The following is a 20,677-nucleotide window of genomic DNA, read 5'->3' as shown; positions in this document are numbered from 1 at the left end:
AAAAGAACCTGGTGTTGGTATTGAGGAGGGATGTAAAGTTGATTTTGTACATTAGGCAGGGGTGGGCAAACTTTTTGGCCCAAGGGCCACACTGGGGTGCAAAACTGTATGGAGGGCTGGGTAGGGAAGGCTGTGCCTCCCCAAACAGCCTGGCCCCCGAGCACTATCTGACCCCTCCCACTTCCCAGCCCCTGACTGCCCCCCTCAGAACTCCTGCCATCCAACACCCCCTCCGCACTCCTTGTCCCCTGACCACCGCCCCCTGGGACACCATCCCCTATTCAACCCCCTCTGTTCCCTGTCCCACCCTGAACTTCTGCCCTATCCAACCACCCCCTGTTCCCAGTCCCCTGACTGCCCTACCCTGAACCACTGCCCCATCCAACTGCCCCCTGCTCCCTGTCTCCTGACTGCCCCCTGGGATTCCCTGCCCCATATGCAACCCCCCCCCCCCCAGCTCTGGCCCCCTTACCATGCCACTCAGAGCAGCATGTCTGCAGCCGTGCCACCTGGCCGGAGTCAGACATGCTGCCGTGCTGCCCTGATGAGAGCGCAGCCCCGTAGCCCAGAGCACTGCCCGCGCGGAGGCGTGGCTGCAGGGGATGGGGGACAGCAGGGGAGAAGCCGGGGAACTCGGGGGCCGGGCAGGATGGTCCCATAGGCCGGATGTGGCCCACGGGCCGTAGTTTGCCCACCTCTGCATTAGGCAATAACACAAGGCTTGAAAAAGATGTAAGATGGTATTTAACAAACTTTAGCTCTGGAGTTTGTAATCCTTTAAAGCCAAAGGAGGTGTATTTTGTTGCACAGGCAGGAGCAGTGTAGGCTTCCTCATATTGTCCCATCAGTGTGCTTCATTCCTGAATTGGAAAGGTCCCTGGAACAGAGGAGCAGGGTTCTCTTGTTTTCCCAGCCTTTTAGCAGCTGCTGGAACCCTGCTGGGAGCAGCAGGAAGATTACTGCTGTCTGACTGGGACAGATGTGGTTCTTTAGACTCCATACTGATATGTTGGGCATGAGAATAGCCATGTAGAGAAAAGAGCTAGGGTTTTGGATAGTCGGAGCTAGAGAGAAGAAGGCCGTAGACAATCATACAGAGATGATTTAGGTAGGGGACTATTTAGATGCATGGCCTGTTACTTCAGAATAAGATTTTCATTAATAAACCAAGCCCCAAAGGGAAGAGTTTTTGCCTGTGTGTGTAGCTTTTCATTCACAGGTGGGTGAAGACTTTAGCAGTTTATATCTACTTTGGGGGTTGGGAGGTTAGTTCACTCTCTATTTTCATTCAGATTCTTGGCCTTTCTTCTGAGACTTTCAAGTGTGAAAACTATGATGCTAGTTTATAAATGTGGGTATTTGTCTACTAAGAAGTGGACTGAGAATACCCAAAAATCTGTCAAACAGCAGTGGCTTTCACTCCTTCCCAACTTCAGCAAAAAATGTACTGGCAGTAACACTCCCCTGAGTCATCCAGTTCTTCAGTGTCTGGTTTTCAGGGTCAGTCATTTGGGAAAGTATTATTATTGTTTAATAGATCTAAAATGCTTTTTTTAGCTACACTAAGGAGATCATTATTTATAAGCTCTTTCATAAATTGAATAAATACAAAAGTACTGAAATTCTATAGACAACGTTTGGCTAAATCCTGTCTTCAGTGTTCTGAAATCCAGCTGTGTTGTGTGTTCATGCTGAAAGGGATTGGAGAGGTAAATTTAAATAGTTATTTAGGCCTGTTAATAACATGCTTAAGAACAATTTCATAAAGAGCTTTTGGATCATCTAATGCCATCTGTGTTAAAGTTGATTATAGTTAATTATACAGGCATGAATTCCACAGTAAAATGGATGTCGTTGCTAGAACAGTTTGTTTGTGTTCAAGACAACAGGCTGACATAAAGTTAAACAGATGGAATTAGAGTCGGAGACGCAGTCTGCTCTGAATTAATCTAATGTAAATGAAAGAATCAATTGCATTTCCTCCCTTTTTACTGTTCCAAGGGAGGGGCATATTGAAACTGCTGAAAAGATTATGTAATGTTATATTTTCAGTCTCAGAATCTCAAGTTTTCTGTACATTATTCAAATGTGGCAATAACCACATCTTCCCACATCTAACCAGATCTTCCACTTGCATTTAAATTATTTGAATAGTATATGCAAAATTCTATTGATATTTTCCATTTCCTTGATTCTGTGTTGATTAGAACGAGTAACTATGTAGGCTATACATCCATTTGAGTTACATAAAAAGTCAACATTTGTTCTTTGTTGGAAACTCATGCTCTTGTATAAAACACAGAATAAATATATAAATATTTTTATAAGAATTAATTATGCACACGTTTTCATGAACAGTCTGACCAGGAATGGTTAATCTGAACTATATCTGGGGAATTAATCTTTTGAGTAAAATCCAGGTCATCCAGGATTAAGCATGTCTGTTCAAGCTGTTGCTGAAATTGTACTAATCCTACACAGAAACTTTGGCTAGACTTTCATCAGAGGAAAATGATTACCATGTATCATTATGTTAACAATACTTATGCAGATCTACCTAGGCAATGGGCATGACAAATTTATTTCCTTTCTCTTCCTTCCACAATCAGAATTTTCAGGGTTTTTTTACATACTTAATGTTGCCCTGATTAGGCCATTTCCATTTGATCTTCATCTACTAATATATCTTAAGTATTTCCAAGGCACCTATCACTGAAAAAAACCTAGAGCTAATATCATTTCCCTAATACAACTCCACTGTGCCCATCTCTCCATGGTCCAGGCATTTTTTTAAGGCACAGGGGGTTGTCATGACATACAAAATTACATTTCTTCGTGAACAGAAGGTGCTTATTAAAGAAAACAACTATAAACTATAGACACTCAAATGGATTTCCACACATCTTGCCTCCTGGAGGAATATTGGTGTGACAAGTCCTGAATACTTTTGTTCAGCAACGCTTTGAGTAATTGGTGAAGAGAGAAGAAGTTAGACATCATTTGAGCTATAAAATAAAGCCTTTTTTGTTTTTACTCTTTCATAACTCAGAGAGGGTCGAGGGATTTTCGTCAAATATGGAAAGCTTCAGCCAAAAGGGAGAATTTTTGAGAAATTTCAGAGCATTTTAAAATGGAAGACTATAACAGCACTATAACAGCTTTACCTAAAAGCAATAATAAGGTGTATGTCTAGTGCAGGGGTCAGCAACCTTTCAGAAGTGGTGGGCCGAGTCTTCATTTATTCACTCTAATTTAAGGTTTTGCGTGCCAGTAATACATTTTAATGTTTTAATAAGGTCTCTTTCTGTAAGTCTATAATATATAACTAAACTATTGTTCTATGTAAAGTAAATAAGGTTTTTAAATGTTTAAGAAGCTTCATTTAAAATTAAATTAAAATGCAGATCTTATCAGTTTAGTGTGATCCTTGCCCTTGCTTTTCCTTGCTGAGTTTTCCAATGTCTGGCACGTATTTGGATAGTTTAAGCTGCATACAGGCTTCTGAGTGATCAGTTGTTAACTGGCTCCGAGAGGGACAGAGGACAGATTTCATGTGTGAAAATATCTGTTCACACAGGTATGTGGATCCAAATGCTGAAAGCATTGCAAACACAATTTTCTTCAAACAGTTACATTTCGCTGGCAGGGATGTCCAGCAGGTCAGAACAGAGGCCCCATGATCTCTCTCAGTAGCTTCAAGTGCACTCCGCAGATCTCCAAACTTTGATGCCCACAATTCTGAGCTTTTGTAACTGAATGAGCTGCATTTTGAAATCTTCAGCACCCATCCACTGAAATACAGACAAATCCAAGGCCCTTTCGTTGAAATTTTCAGGTTTAATTAGAAAAGAAAGCATTGGGCCAAATCGCTGGAAATCTTGAAATCTGTCAGAAAATTCTGATTCCGGTTCTTGCATGTACATTCTAATCTCAACATCAAATGCCGTGCGCTGTTCCACGTGGCGTGATAGTGATGTAAGCAGGACTTAAAAATATCCCAGTACAGTGGCGCTGGAACAATTTTTAAGGTGGGGGTGCTGAGCTGTGCCCCCTCTTGCCCCTGTCTGCACCCCTCACTGCCCCAGGCTGGGGCCAGTGGACCACAGCTGCGGGTGGCTGCAGAGCCCTGGGCCAGTGGCCGGGACCCCAGGCCAGTAGCAGAGCCCCCGGACCGGTGGCCAGGACCTGGGGCTGGCAGCCGGTACCCTGAGCTGGCAGCAGAGCCCCTGGGACCGGTGGCCAAGACCTGGGCAGTGTGAGTGCCACTGAAAATCAGCTCGCATGCCGCCTTTGGCACGTGTGCCATAGGTTGCCTACACCGGTCTAGTGTATCTATCTAGGTAAAAATAGCCAACCAGGCTTTCACTTATCCATGGATTAATTTGATCCTAATATAGTTCAACAAAATGCAGTCAAACATCAGGATAAAGGTTCACAAATCTCTCTCTTTCACACACACACTCACTCACATTCACTCCTGGGGGAAAAAAAAACTTTTTTTTTTCTTCCAACTATACTGGACTTGGAGCTATCTCCACCCTAAAATAGCTTTAACTGAGGTACTATGCTCTGCAGGCCATCTTTGTGACAGCACTGGTCATGTCTGCTAAGAAAGTCATCATGCCGTCCTAGACTTCTGCACAAGTTCATACAGAATTTTGATCTCACCCTGAATGTTACCTCCTGTGACTTAGTTGCTCTCTTATGTTTGGACACTTGTGTTTGCCAGAGTTCGTGTCCCAGGTGAACAGCTCATTTTAACTACACTCATACCAGCTTTCTCATGTCAGAGTCCATTAACCAAATTTGTATTGATTGTAGTTCAGTTGGAGCCAAATAAACTAATTTACAATTCAAATTCTAAGAGTTGCCCAGTAATGTATTTTCTCTGAGAAATATATGCACCAAAATAGCACATGATATGATTACATTAGCAGAACCTTTTGTCTAATGTAAAACACACCCCCATAAGAAAACTCATTTTCTTGTGCTGCGATGTACAGACTCTACGGCAATCTTAAATGAAGAATTGAGAATACTCAAGAAGAAATCGCCCATGTGTAGAATCCTGGAAGTGAGGACTCAGCCATCAGCAATGCTGCCAGTCAGTTTTTATGAGAGATTTTTCATGCAAAAGACAAATAATTATGAGTAAACCTAAAATTATTAACGAATTCTTCCAGTAAAAAGGATAGAGGAAAAATATCTTGCAATCCTTTCCCATAGTACTTGAAATGGCTAAACACTAATGGTGGGGGCTTCTGAGACATGTTTATACTGTACACACTGTTTTTTAATTTTTTTAAAGTAATGTTGGAGTATAGATTTCAGACACTACGATCTCAAAAACATATTTTCCAATGAAGCTTGATCTTGAATAACAAGTCAGGAGGCAAAAAGAGTGATGAGTCTGACTAAATATTGCTTATGGTGCATTATTAATGCCATCTTTAACATAATACATGCCATGCATTGTATGCACAATATATTCTCCCAGTATCAGAAATATGAAGCTTTTACTATTCTATTTAGATGAGGTAAGCTGACTTGCCCCATTCAACTTGCATAATTCATTCTTATTGCAATAAAATAGGAATTATAATGGCAGAAAAAAAGCCATTTAAAATAAAAGCTATTAATGGACTGCCTCAGATAATCTCCCTCATACTGCCCATGTCTATGTAGGTATGCTGTTCTGCTATGTTTTAATGTCATTCCTCAAAGAATTTCTTCTGAAAGGCTATTCCCAAGAGTGGCAAGTGAGCATCAGTTACTGGAACCAGAATACTGGGGCAAATTATGAACTTTTACTTCTTGCATGCAAGTGCATCTCGTGGCTGAGTTCTGTCCAGGCCAGAGTTCTGCCTGTTAGCAACTTTTCAGAAAGCGATACACAGATTCAAAGCTCAGCTCTTGCATTCTAACCAGTGTATCCTTATACAGACTTCCATAAAGACTGTTCTTGCCACAGAGAGAGTACTCTACAATGTCTGCATTACAGTGGAGGAATGCATCCGATGAAGTGAGCTGTAGCTCACGAAAGCTTATGCTCAAATAAATCGGTTAGTCTCTAAGGTGCCACTAGTACTCCTTTTATTATTCCCTTTACAGTATAAACATGCACACACATACAACCAAATTCTTTCTACTCTGATCTTTATTAATGATTTCTTTGTCTATGGGGTTGCCTAAATAATAATGTTTTATCTGGAATGATAACTGCAGTGTCGCTCAGTTCACATGTATATTATTCTATTTTGCTGGCAAACAGAAAAGTCTGGCCTGTGAATCCTTTTTGCTGGGAGCAGTCAGTCCTCTCTGAGTAGCTGACACACTCTTAGTTTGTTTAATCTTTTCTGTAGCCATTATGTTATAAATATGAGATACCTGCAAATAAAATAAAGCATTCTCAAGATTTCTACTGGGCTGTACCTCAGAGGACACTGTCCTTGCTGAGTAGGTCCCATTGAGTCAGATAAGAGATTTATAGCCTCTCATCTTATTTAGCATTACTGCTGTTCTTGTGTTCATTAACTAAGAGAAAATCTTAACATTAAAGCACCTGAAATATCTAAAGGTGGCTTTCCCAGCTTAAGGAAAAGAATTCCCCCTCAAACCATTCCCTCTATGGTAAACCACAAATTATTTTTCCAAGGGCATCCCTAATAAGTAAAGGTTTAAAATAACACTTAATTAGACCCAAAATATTGCAGGTATGTGACACAGCCATGTTTTCCTGGCTTTAATCTCCCAGCTAAGACTGATTGGAACTCACAGATGCTCCTGTATAAAACCACTCATCAGCTCCCCTTCAGCTTTGATTGGTTCATCTCCTGTGCTGAGAATGTGCAAGACTTGCAAAACTGCCTGACGCTTCCTCTTCTAGATTTTTGTGGTCACTTGTAGCTGTGCTGTCTGCTCTGCTTTGTACATGTACAAAGAGAAAAGCCACACAAATTATTCAAGGGCTGGAAAAAATCCTCTACAGGAAGAGACTTAATGAGCTCAATTACAAAAAGACCAAGAAGTGACGTGATTGTGGTATACCTTCACAGGGAGAAAATACCAAGACAGGGCTCTTTAACCTAGAAGAGAAATGCATAACAAAGGCTGGAAGTTAAAGTCAGACAAATTCAAATTAAAATAAGGGGAATTTTTTAGCAATGAGGGTGATTAACCATTGGTACAAACTAGCAGGGGCAGCAGAGAATTCCACATCTCTTGATGACTTCAAAGCAAAACTAGAAGCTTTTCAGAAAGATGTAGTGAAACACAAGTTATTGGTCTTAATACAGGGATAACTTGTGGAATTCCATGGCCTGAGTTATACAGGAGGGTAGATTAGGTGACCTATTGGTCCCTTCTGGCTTTAACGTCTGTGAACAAATCCATTGCTCTCCCTTTGTCAGGGTATAGCAGAAGACAGACAGAAGGCAATGGATGTGTTTTAATTAGGCCACAACTTTATTCACTCAAATATCTGGCAACAAATTATATAGTGCTGGTTGTTTCCAGGTCATTGGGCAGCTCACATCTTGCCTAGGGTGTGATGCAATCCTGAGCTGGCATGGAAGGAGGTGAGCTGCCCAATGACCTGGAAACCCCATCTGTGTGCCTAGTATATAATCCTGAGCCTGCAAGTCCATACCACTGCTCGCTTGACCTGTCTGCATGATCCTAAAAGTGGAAATACAAGAAATTTTTTCTACATAAAGACTGATGTATAGCCTGTGTGCACTTGAATGCTATCATCCAATTGCCTGAATCACTGTGGCCCTAGCCTTATTTGGGTGGTAGCTGTTGTAACCCCATATGGAAGGAATTGGAATCATATTCTTGCACCAGGAGCTCCAACTTTTTAAGCTCCCTTTTGAAAATAGTAACAAAATAGTATGTTGACGGGTTTTCTATCACCATAAATAAAGAGGACCCCCCTCTCCAATGGATGTCATTGCTGTATAAGTCCTCAATGCCCTTACTAGGCAAATCCTTGCCTCCTCCACCCACCCCACCCCCCGCCGTAGCAATATGGATTCACCTCTCCATCCCACTCCCCACCCTCCAGATTGTTTTTTGAGATCCTGAGTTATGATGAACAATTGCTCTTCCCATCATAAATCCCTCCACTCCTAAGCCTTCTCAAAGCACACCAACCCAGGCACTCGTTTGCTGACTCCATATGTTCCAAAAAACACTAACAGCCTTTGACAAGGCCACCTCCTATCAGCTTCTGCATATTTGACTGAGAACTTGCACCAAATCTCTGAGCATTTAAACAGTAATGGGATGAAGTGGATCCTCTCTAGGGTCCATTTCCTGAGACCACCCCATGAAAAACCTCTGGACTAAGCACCCACTAAAAAAATCTGGCTAACCTCTCATCCTACTGGCAAATATAAGGCCTGATAGGTGAATGGAGATGGGAGATGATTCCAGCCCATGGGTTGCCAGAGAAACCATGTATTGTAATATCCCATCTTCTGGAAAGGGCAATATTATCGACAGGCCCTCCTCTCTCCTCTGAAATGGCCCCAAATCATTAAAACTCCTGTCATAGGCCCTAAATGTTCATGGCACTTCCAATCCTTATATTACCTCAAGAGCTATCATACGTCAAGATTCCAGAGTGCTAGCGGCATCCATTTGGGTTCCTTGTTGGCTTCCCAGTGCCAGGTCCTGAAATTTGTCCATCTGAAATCGAAAGAATGTATCGGCTATGCCATTGTCAATCCCGGGCATATGCTTGGCAGAAAAACATCTGTTAGCATTTACACATTGTAATATAAATGCCCTCATCAAACTCATAGTTCTGGGTGATCTGGAGGATGGGCAACTGATTATATTTACTACTGCCATGTAGTCACTCCAAAAAGGCATGCTTTTGTTTGCAAAATCTGTTCGCTAAATAGTTTCTGCTACCAAAATGGAAAGAATTCCAGGAATGTTATTTTCTGTTCTGTACCTTTTATAGCCAATCTGAATATTTCTGGGCACTCCATCTAACATGGTAAAATACTTGAAAAACCTATTTCTCCTGATGCATCTGAATGAAACTGCCTTTATCATCCATTCCTCCCTCCAAAATCACACTCTTAAATTGATTCAGAAATTGTTCCCAAATCCTCCTCCATCTCTTTCTTATCCTTTATAAAATGGCTGGGCTTTTCTATTCCTGTGGTGGCAGCTGACAGTCTGGTGCAAAAAGCCTGCCCCAAGGCCATCACTCAGCATACAAAGTTAAGATGCCCTATAACAGTAGCTCCCATGGCTTAATCTTCTTTGAAAGAGGGTGTCTCTGAGGCTGTATGGCGTATAAAGACCCCCTGACTCTCCCAGTCAGCATGAACTGGGAGTGCAGTGACTGTCTCCTGACCTGTCCCCGACTGTTTCCTGTCCTTTGTGTTCATCCATATAAACTTTTCTCCTCCTCCTCCCACACATTGTAAGGGAGCCCTTAAGGGGCAATGCCCTGTTTTTCCAGTTTGTCAGACAAAACCCCCTTATCTGGAAGGTTGCAGTGAGCTAATTCTATGGCCCTTACAAAAAAAGTAGCATTAAAAAGGAGGTGGGATTTGATACATCATGTGAAGTGCATTATTTGTAGGAGTGACACAGAGAAACTTGTTGGTACTTACTTCAGTCAGCAGAATATGAGACATGGAGAATGAGTAGCAACATACTTGCTCCATCTTTGGGTCACTGACTTCTCCTAGGCTAGAAGGTCCCACATTTTGGACAAATACCCAGCCCACCTGGCAGGGAAGCATTTGCTTTGATCCTGATTGCAGCCTTTTTGGAGGGGGGGGTTTCCTGTGTTATTTTGTAGTAAGAGTACCTGCGTTCCAGCTGCCATTGATAGAGGCATGAACCTGTTATCTGCTGTCATATTTTATCCATGTAACAATATTGATTAGGATGGAAATTATAGTGCAGGAGTGGACAAAGTGTGGCTCGTGAGCCAAATGCAGCTCTTTTACCATTAAAGTGTGGCTCATGGAGTCCCCTCCCGCCCGCCTCCATTCTCCACCTACCAGACTGGGGTTGGGGGAGCTCAGACCTCTGCCTTGCAGTGGGGTGGTGGGGTAGGGGCTTCTCCCCAGTGGGGAGGGGAGTCTTGGGGCTTCAGCCCCACAGAGCACACTGGCTGGGGCTTGGGGCTTGGGGCTTCAGCAGGAGTGGGGCTGAAACTCCGAACCCCGCAGGTGCGCCCTGGCTCTCAAACCTCTGAAGATTGCTGTACGTGGCTCGGAGGATCAGTAAGTTTGGCCCTCCCTGTTATAGTGGAAAGGGAGTTTATTTGAGAGTTTTACAAAGAAATATCAATGCACAATGTTCTAATAAAATGCTACCAAGTTATTGAAGCTACACAATTAACAATAATGCTAAATGTAGCAATGAAAATAAAACAAAAGCATAGAAACAAAATTAGTTTTTATAAATTGCTGAACTATATGAGGAGCAAGCATGTTCATTACATGTGTTTGATAATATATATGTCTCTGGGTTTTATTAACTTCTTGGTCACCTTGTTGCTTTTGTAGCAACAATTTTTTGAACTCAGTAAAGTTTCACCAAGTGTATAGTAACCCACACTAGGGTAAGTAAAAAGAAAGGGAGTACTTGTGGCACCTTAGAGACTAACAAATTTATTTGAGCATAAGCTTTCATGAGCTACAGCTCACTTCATTGGATGCATTCAGTGGAAAATACAATGGGGAGATTTATATACATAGAGAACATGAAACAATAGGTGTTACCATACACACTGTAACAAGAGTGATCACTTAAGGTGAGCTATTACCAGCAGGAGAGTGCGGAGGGGAAGAGGCGAAGAGGGCACCTTTTGTAGTGATAATCAAGGTGGGCCATTTCCAGCAGTTGACAAATACATTTGAGGAACAGTGGGTGGTGGAGGGAGGGAAATAAACATGGGGAAATAGTTTTACTTTGTGTAATGACCCATCCACTCCCAGTCTCTATTCAAGCCTAAGTTAATTGTATCCAGTTTACAAATTAATTCCAATTCAGCAGTCTCTTGTTGGAGTCTGTTTTTGAAGTTTTTTTGTTGAAGAATTGCAACTTTTAGGTCTGTGAAGTGAGCTGTAGCTCACGAAAGCTTATGCTCAAATAAATTTGTTAGTCTCTAAGGTGCCACAAATACCCCTTTTGTTTTTGCGAATACAGACTAACACGGCTGCTACTCTGAAACCTATCAGAAAATAATAGAATACTACAACTACCAGCTAATGGAATTTTTCCTTTTGCTCAAGTAGATATCTCATACCTTTCAGTGCTGAAGATCCTGGGTTCAAACCCTGTTGACAGCAAAAGAGGGCTTGTTATAAACAGACAGGTTTGAATATAGCCAGCTCCATGTGAAGTGGTAGTTTGAAAATGTAGGCCCAGATTCTGAGCTGCATGGTATGACTTTGCATCTCACCATTGGTGCAAATGCTCACATCACTGGTCCTGGAAGTATCTACCTCAAAGTAAGGGGCTCTTCTGATGATGTAGAGAGCTCCTATATCATCCCTGTGTAGATAGTATATCGAGGACGTGGCAGGGGCAAGGGGGAACGCCTGGGGCATCACTATGTCCTGCTGATTCCCAGCTGCCAGATGTTTTTGAAGCCATTTGCAGCTGGCACATTCTAGAGCATTAAAATAGAACCTGCCTGGTGCACAACCAATACAGGGTTGAGGGAGCACAAAGGTGGTTTAAAGCTCAGTTTCACTGTGCACTCCTCAGCTGCAGTTCAGCAGTGGGATCTGAATTCCCACTAGTTAAATCAGTATGTTGAATTGAAAACGTTTCCCTACACGTACATCAAAGCTGATTAATAGCCAGGCTTCTAGTGACCTTTGAGGATCATAAAGGGAGCAGATATGTTTGTTTAGTGAACGATGTGAGGAGGGATAAGAAGAAAGGGACTGGAGGGGGTAAGATTGGCATGGCAAGAGTAAAAAGGAGTGAAAGGATGGGAATGGAGCAGAGGGGCTGGGAATGAAATAGAATGCAAGAGAGCAAAGAGTAAGAAAGAAGCAGGAAAGGGATGGCTCCCCAAGACTATGTCTCAAATGTGAATTTTAGTGGAGCATGCCTAGTACAGACAAAATCTTTGGGGGCTAGCTGTGAAATTCTAGCAAGGATCTGTGGTGCATGTTGGAACTGCAATTTTTTACAAAGGCCTAGAACTGGGCAGATTTTTCATGGGGATGGCAAAAGGCACAAAGGGCCACCCCCTGCCAAATTTGTAGTCCCTGCTCCAAAAATGGGGACACTAGAGCTATTCAAAGAAAATGCCACCAGAATTTAACATGGGCAAAACAATGTATTTTTCCCTAGTCTCATTCTCAGAAACAGCTGAACTATTTTGGCTGCTATTTAAATAAATAAATAAATAATCCGCCTGAGACAGACACATGGTATTGGAAATTTTAGCCCAATTATAAGCAAAATTGTAAACAACTGAAAAAAGGTCTTATAATGAGACGTATCAGGCAATCTTAATAACAGGTTTCAGATAGCAGCTGTGTTAGTCTGTAATCGCAAAAAGAAAAGGAGGGCTTGTGGCACCTTAGAGACTAACCAATTTATTTGAGCATAAGCATAATAGGGCGTGCTATAATATATTTGGTTACAAAAAAACTATGTTTATTTAAGAATCATTAGCAATCTTTTGCACAGGAGAGAGGCTGGAATTTGAGAGCCTGTACAGGGATGTACTCCCCTGTGTGACATGAAGCCCAACTTCATAGGGGCTCCCTTTGCAGCAATTAGCAGCAGCTCTTTGGGTTCAAAACAGGCAGGGGTTTGTGAGATGGGGCCAGTAGCTGTGCTTCTACATAGATTAACTATTCACTCCAATGTACTGATTGTGGAATGGGGGTGGCTACATAGCCCCCATCATCACATATATTATCCCACAGCTGTTGAGTTAGTCCGTAGTGCGCCTAGTAACATACAATTTACAGTATTTTTATGTTTAGCACATTGTATCAATTATTTGATTTTGTATCCAGTACCCAATTTAAAAAAATCAAGTCTTTCACAGTCTGTCAGAACAATAAACCTGGCTGAATAAAACTAATCTCATAAATACCAGTTTTCTTCAGATTGTTATGTATCTGATATTCAAATCTAAACTGCTATAAGGTTGTTTTATATGCCTCTAATCTGCTCAGGATCTAAAACAACCCCTGACCACACCTACTGTGTCCATCTTTGCAACATATGGCTTAAGAAAATAACAGTAATATGCATGAGTACTTTGTTATTACAGTAGAATTCAGTGCCTGTGGCTATAGACTGTTCCAGTTTTGGTCTGTATGAACTGAAGTTTTTCATAGTGAAAATCCTCTGACATATGACAATCACTAAATTAATAGATCTCATTAATGCAAGAAGCAAAAATTTTGAAGGCTAAAGAAGGCTAGGTTTACCGAATTGTAGAATTTTCTTATAATATCAGCAGTTTTTGTTTGCTTTTTCTGTAAATTGTATTAAACAAAAAAATATATTAAAAGAATTTTAAGGTTGCAGAGTCAAGTACCCAAAAGTTAGGAAATGGCATAATTATGGTTGCTCATACAATCTTAATTCAGCTGTCTAGTGCATATGCAGTCTTTAATTACATGATCACATGGTATTTTTTCCACAGTCTTCCACATCTCCTTCCAAGTCCCAGTCTCTCTCTCCAGCCAGTCCCAGTCTTTATCCACACCATGCTTTGTCCAATCTATTTTCCACTGCTTCCAGTAGCGCCCAGTCCTGTCCCCAAGCCTTTTCTGCTCTCACAATCTCCTAAACCAGTCTCTTTACCAGTCCTATTCGCCCATGTGCAATGAGTTGGAAGATCCTGTGTTTAACTTTAAGCAGATGAGTTGTTCCATTCAAGTCAATTGGACTACTCACATATTTAAAGTTAAGCACATATATAACTATTTGCAGGAGTGGGGCCATAAAGCTGAACTACACACAAAACAAAAGCAGTCTTTGTTTCTGCCCTTTACTGTGACTTTATGATGTATAAAGATCTCCCCAGAAAGCTTTCCAAAAAATCGGTTTGTGTTTTCTCCATAGAAATATTGGAAATAATGGAACATTGTAATTGAAAAACCCTTGCCTTTCAAGAGAGTTGGGACAGAATGTTGAATCTTTCTTCTACATCCCAGGTAGAAGTCCAGACCAGCTGCGGCTCAGGTTTCAGCCTGTAAACAAGATGTCATTATTCAGATCTTCTAAAGATTTTCGAAGTCCTTCAGGGGAAAATAAGGAAATCAGGAAATAAAATGATTGATATTTCTATTATAAAGAAGGAAAACAATTTAAAGAAATCATTGTCATCTTTATGTATAAAGGAGCAGTAAAGGTAGATGATGATTGTTGCTTTGTGTGTGTATTGTGGCTCACCTTTAAAGAAAGAAGAAAATGGGCTTCCTTATCCATAGTCCAAAGAGAGTACAGGAAGGAACATCCATTTCTTCTCTTTAACACGCTCTCTTGATCTCTCTGTCATTAACATTTGCCCATGGAGATCAAGTTGAACCACTAACATTCAGTAATAGATTGCTTGCAGCCAGGTTGCTGGCATTCTGCTACAACCCTGTCAGTAGGGCCCTACCAAATGCACTGTCTATTTTGGTCAATTTCACAGGCATAATGACAGGTTTCAGAGTAGCAGCCGTGTTAGTCTGTATTCGCAAGAAGAAAAGGAGTATTTGTGGCACCTTAGAGACTAACCAATTTATTTGAGCATGAGCTTTCGTGAGCAGCTCACGAAATCTTATGCTCAAATAAATTGGTTAGTCTCTAAGGTGCCACAAGTACTCCTTTTCTTTTCACAAGCATAGGATTTTAAGAATCGTTAATTTAATTATTTCAGCTTTTTTAATCTGAAATTTCACAGTGTTTTAATTGTAGGCATCCTCACCCAAAACGGAAATGCAGGGGGTGTGGTCGCAAGGTTATTGTAGCGGGGGTTGCGGTACTGCTACCCTTACAGTGCTGCCTTCAGAGCTGGGCAGCTGGAGAGCTACAGCTGCTGGCCGGGAGCCCAGCTCTCAAGGCAGAAGGGCTGCCAGCAGCAGCACAGAGGTAAGGATGGCCTGGTATGGTATTGCCCCCCTTACTTCTGCGCTGCTGCCTGCAGAGCTGGGCCTTCAGTCATCAGCTGCCACTTTCCGGCCACCTAGCTCCGAAGGCAGCAGCGCAGAAGTAAGGATTGCAATATCCTACCATGCCATCCTTTCTTCTGTGCTGCTGCTGGCAGCCCTTCTGCCTTCAGAGCTGGGCATCTGGCCAACAGCCACCACTTTCCAGCTGCCCAGCTCTGAAGGCAGCACAGAAGTAATGATGGCAATACCGCAATCCCCCTAAAATAACCTGGTGACCCCCTCCCCCCCGCACAACTCCCTTTTGGGTCAGGACTGCCAATTTGAGAAAGGCTGGTCTCCCCGTAAAATCTGTATAGCACACAAAAGACCAGATTTCATGGGGGTGGGGGAGACCAGATTTCACGGTCTGTGACGCGTTTTTAATGGCCAAGAATTTGGTAGGGCCCTACCTATCAGCTATTACAGTGGGCCTCAGGTTCTTCAGGGCAAGGACTTTCTAACCCAGAGCCACACATTCTGGGGTGTGGGGTCCTCTGATCTTGTCCTAATGAGACTGAAAGTTACAGCCATGTAATATCTGTTGTTGTTTCTGACCATGCTGCTAGAGAAAAGAACTTTGATTCAAAACAACTTTTCATTGTGAAATTTTAATTAATTTATACTAAAAAAAGGGTTACATTTTAAAAGGTCAGAATCCAAATACAGTGTTTTGAAATTGTCAGATATTTTGCCTGACCTGCTCCAAAATGTTTGTTCTCTTTCAATTTTCATTTTGTGGGAATATTTGAGATTTCTGACTTTTTGTTCTGTTTCAAGATGAAAAAACATTTTTGAATCTCAAAAAAACCTCTCCTGGGATGAAAACAAATGATTCCTGCCCCGCTCTATTAAGTGGCAAGAGACATGAAGTACAATGGGGATTTGGCAATATTCAGACATGATTCTCACAACTAAGCAGCAGAGTGAAAGAGGAATAAAAGGAAACCTTGGCAGCAGTCGGGATAATTAGGAATCTTTAGTTCGTACATAAATGTGGAATCACTACAGTGTTTTAACAAGATACTTTTTTTTTATAAAAACAGCAGGTTCATAAAATTTTACCTTGAGTGAAAGAAGAAATAGACAGACAGGGGCATTGACTTATAAGCTCACACAATGTGTCCACATCCTCCTGACCAAGTAATAGACCAAGAGTGGATTGAGTTTAACATTCTGAACAGTCTTTCCTGACTATTTTTTGTTGTTTTGAAATGACATATGCTCAAGCTACTGAAAAATAGAACTGTAATTATAGATCATGGGGAAGAAATGAGGTACTTTGAGTGACTTGTTGATAACTTGTGTAGCACAGACTTTTGTTCCAGTGGCTAGACGAGCAATTTTCATGGACTGTCTGTAAACTAAGAATTGTGTGAAATTGGATCACATAGAGACAAATCCTAATAACTGCTCTCCTTGGGTAGCATTTACCTTTGTATAGAAAGCACAAGGCTTATGCATCATGTAAGCTTGACATCAGCCCCCAAAAGAGGGTATTGTACGTAAGCTTTATGCTGTAGCTTTCTGCAAAGGGATGAATTTCAACCAGTTTGACAAATATGTTTATTTTAGCTTTATTTTTCTTTGCCAGGAACATAGAAAAGAAATAATCCTACCAAACCTCTGATACGCAGAATGCGTTCAGCATCCAAAAAAAAAAAAAAAAAGCGGGTGGTAACTGCTGTTCTCAGTAACCCTACTGACCCCCTTACCTCAAGAGTATTGATTTATAAGATCTTTTATTTTCATTGATAATTTGGCATCCTAATTTCTACACATCCACTATTGTAAATTCTGTGTATGTTTAATTATGCTTTCCCCAATTCAGATTTTTTATTATGGAACAATCTTGTGCTACACTACTCCCAGTGGGTGACATTAAAGTAGTGGAGAGACAAGGTGGGTGAGGTAATATCTTTTACTGGACCAACTTCTGTTGGTGAGAGAGACAAGCTCTCGAACTTACAAAGAGTTATCTTCAGGACTCTTCTATAGTTTTAACATATAGTCCATATTACCTTTAAGAGGACTCTCCGAGACACTGCCTGTTTTTATAATATTGTTGTAGTCTGTTGTTTGAAACATTAATTCTTCCTCATAAATACATGAAAATTAAAAATTCTGTTGGCAATTGTTTACCATAATCTTGCTGAGTTGTGTAAGTTGATGCACTGGGGGAAAACTGCGGGCTATTAGTCACTGTGACACATTTTATTACTCTGAAATAACTTCTCATGAACTGCTTTGAAATCTTGTCTGAAGTCACTACAAAAATGAATCTTGCATTATTCTTATTTGCTAATTGTGAATCCCGCTAAACTCTGGCGCTTTCACGGCAGTTCTGTTTTTCCTCTTTCTAGGTGAATAAGAAAATGTAGAGGACAGAAGCAAGGAAGAGAAACCTCAAGTGGTGGAACGGAGGGTTCTCTCTGTTTGGGATTTCACCCTCCCTGTCACGCTGCCTCACCATGTCAAAGAAGAGTGCTAGCAGCCGAGCTAAGGGAGAAAAACCTGATGCCTTAGCTGCCTTACAAGCTGCCAATGAAGAGCTCAGGACAAAACTCACAGACATTCAAATAGAGCTCCAACAAGAAAAGAGTAAGGTGTGCATCTTTTTTTCCATTAATTAAAAAAAGAATATCTGTTGTTATTTTCTAAACGCCCCTCCTTCCCAGCCCTACAAAATGAAGGGTGAGGTACAGTGCTATTTGATAGCCACTGTATAGCATTTTTTCATCCAAAGGGTCAGAACTAGCCAGGTACTGCTGCATTTTGTTGGTGTGCGTTGTGTGTGCTCTTTGGGGAAAGTTCATCATTGAGTAAATTAGATTCAAGATTTGCAATAAATCTCAATAAAATAATATTGAGCATTTTTGTTAGAAGGTTGCTCATGAAATAGTCCAACAAATTTTACAAGGGGTTCCTTTAATTTTTACTTTTTATATGAAACCTGCAAGTTATGTTTGCACTATATTTTTGCACAAATCCATGTCTTGATGAATTATTTAGTAGCCTCTCTAATTGGCCCCTCTGGTGGTTGAAGAAGCTGTGTTATCAGCAGGTACAATACATCAGAAAAAGAAGGGAGGATACCATCATTAATTTGTTAAAGGTACACATCAAACAAGCAGGCATGGTAATTTGTGCTCAGGACAATTTGTTCTTTAATTCCGAGCTATAGTAGCAAATTAGACTAAATGATAGTGTATTCAGAAACATAAAGCTTGGATTTGTTTTTAGAAGAGTTTACTGAAAACTATTAGTGGCCTTTTTAGGAGTGGTAAATGCATTTTGTGCCTTAAAAGGCAAAATTCTGAAAGAGATTCTGCAGGAAGCAAATTGTTAGAATATATGTAACTTACGAACTTTACTAACATTCTGTGCAAGGCAGACAGAGAAGATCATGATTTTAAAAACTGCATCAGTTGTATTTCAAGGTGAGATATGAGCTAAAAGATTTTATTCTCTACACATGTTAGAATCCATCAGTTCCTCATATTCATCTAGTACTTTCAGGGTTACAGCCTTTTGGTGGAAAAGCAAAGGAGTATAAATATCAAATTCCTTAGCAACCAGTGTCTCAGATGCATACTGAATGCTCGATACAGAAGGAAATGAAGTTGAAAAACAGTAGAGCTAAATGCCAGAAAAAGCTACAGGAAAATATGCATCTATCCCAAACTAGACAGATGGCATGTTCGTAGCAATAGGCTCAATGCTGTCCAAATCTTTTGTCTCTCTCATGAATACTTTTCCACTAAATGTTTACATTTTTTTATCTTCCTTGCAGACAATTTGTATGATACCGGGATTATTCTCATCTTTTACTTTTTCACAATTATGCCAATTGTGTCTGGGTTTTCTGCTAACAACCCATCAAGCTGGATGCACATTACTATTCTAGATCAAGCTCCAAGATTTCCAATCCCCAGTCCAAAAACCAAGCTACAGTTTTGATTTGCACCTTTACAGGCCAACAAGCAGTGAAGTCTGGGTTTGAACGTCAAGATCTAAGAGTGTTTTGGGGCCAGAATTTGGCCAATCTGTTAACTATGGTTTAATGAATTTGCTACAACTAAGTTCCCCCATCTCAATTAATTGTGTGTTAGTATTTACAAAGAATTTAATTTTTCAGAAGAGCTAAGATACAATGTAAAGTACACCTACTTCAGCAGGAACAGATATGCACTATGCATTTTACCATAATTTGCATCATTACTTGGCAATGTCGAATACAAACTTCATTCTCGAGGTGGTTTCCAAGATTATACATTGATTTTTAAAAAAGACACCAGTTAATCATTGTGTTGTGGACAGGAAAGCTCAGATCATTCAGACTGAGTACTGATTTGTCTGCTTTCACTGTTTAATACATCTCTTTCAACTAGGAGATCGGGTGAGTTCATACTGCATTTTTTAACTGAAATACAGTTTGGCTCTGTTTAGGCTCTTCTGTGCTCACGGTATTCGAAAGCATTTTCCAATAATGAATTTTATATTACAGTGATGGACTGTGTAGGATAGCATGACAGTTATGTGTTCAACAGTTGTACACGTACACACACACACTCCTCTGTATTACTGCGAGAATAAATGCACTGTTAGACAGAAGATCTGGATTATCCCCTGTGATTTTTGAAATGTGCCATGACATCTTTGATTTCAGCTGGACATCCACAAAAGATGAGCAGAAAAGGCTTTAGTTTAACCACCAGTAAACTGGCTAATTCCTAAATGTTTAACACCTTGGACACTAGGTAATTTCTAAGGATTAAGAGGTGGTCACTGTGAGCTCTGAGGAGAAACAAAGTGTTTCTTGTGTTGAGGGGGAATCTTATCTTCATTAAGTCCTGACTAGTCCTGGCCCCATCTGCTAGAAACATCTTCTTTCAGTTCTGGCCTACTCTCCTGTGTGCCTCACTTCCCTTCCCCTACAGCCAGTTTGTGTCCTTTCAAGTCAAGAATAACCAGGAAGAGTTGGAATCATTTCAGAGTCAAATCAGGCATCTGGAGAGCACAAGTTCTTTTCATTTAGACACACCTCCATTTTCTAGTGTCATGACTTATTTTCATCTACTGCACTAGGTCTGTGTGTATAGTTTGTTCTATTCCTATTGCCCTCTGCTGCGTACATGGCCAACAGTCTTGTCGAGCGTGCTACACTTCTTTACTTTGTAGCATATGCCTCAAAGTGGATGGGACAACTGAGGCCAAAATTTTCTGAAACTCTTCAGAAATTATGTTTTCACTGGCACTTAAGTTTGAGACAACAGAATAGTAGTTTGAAGGTTGGGATGGGAACAGAGAAAGGAAAATGGTCTGAGAATGACAGGAGAGATGACTTGGAAGAGAGATGGAGAGGGAGAGAATATGCTGAGAGAGTGTTTGTAGGGGCCAGACCTCTGAGCTCTTGAGCTTTCTTCCTGTAACCCCATGGTGTAATGGAGCCAGAGTTTGTTGACTTTCAAGCATGGTACAAAGTCTATTTGTTTATCCAATAATTTTTCAGACAGAAAGGGTTG

At 40.9% G+C, this 20,677-nt stretch overlaps 1 protein-coding gene across 39 annotated transcripts in view; it reads left to right on the top strand.

Moving 5' to 3' along the window:
• Positions 1-20,677, top strand: part of JAKMIP3 (Janus kinase and microtubule interacting protein 3) — a 176,715-nt gene that overhangs the window by 44,109 nt on the left and 111,929 nt on the right. For 37 of the 39 annotated variants that reach the window (XR_012160036.1, XR_012160035.1, XM_073353994.1 and 34 more), the window contains exon 2: positions 17,516-17,758. Coding sequence is in view for 35 of the 39 variants with exons in the window: in XM_073353994.1 (XP_073210095.1) it covers positions 17,624-17,758 (135 nt within the window). In the remaining 4 variants the exon portion in view is untranslated. Of the gene's footprint in view, positions 1-17,515; positions 17,759-19,421; positions 19,552-20,677 lie in introns of those variants that run through there. The other 2 variants (XM_073354011.1, XM_073354012.1) reach the window with 2 other exon arrangements.

Source organism: Lepidochelys kempii, chromosome 7, assembly GCF_965140265.1.
Source record: "Lepidochelys kempii isolate rLepKem1 chromosome 7, rLepKem1.hap2, whole genome shotgun sequence".
Lineage (NCBI taxonomy): Eukaryota > Metazoa > Chordata > Testudines > Cheloniidae > Lepidochelys > Lepidochelys kempii.
The sequence above is the reverse complement of the archived record's forward strand: the minus strand, read 5'-3'. Positions and strand labels throughout refer to the sequence as shown.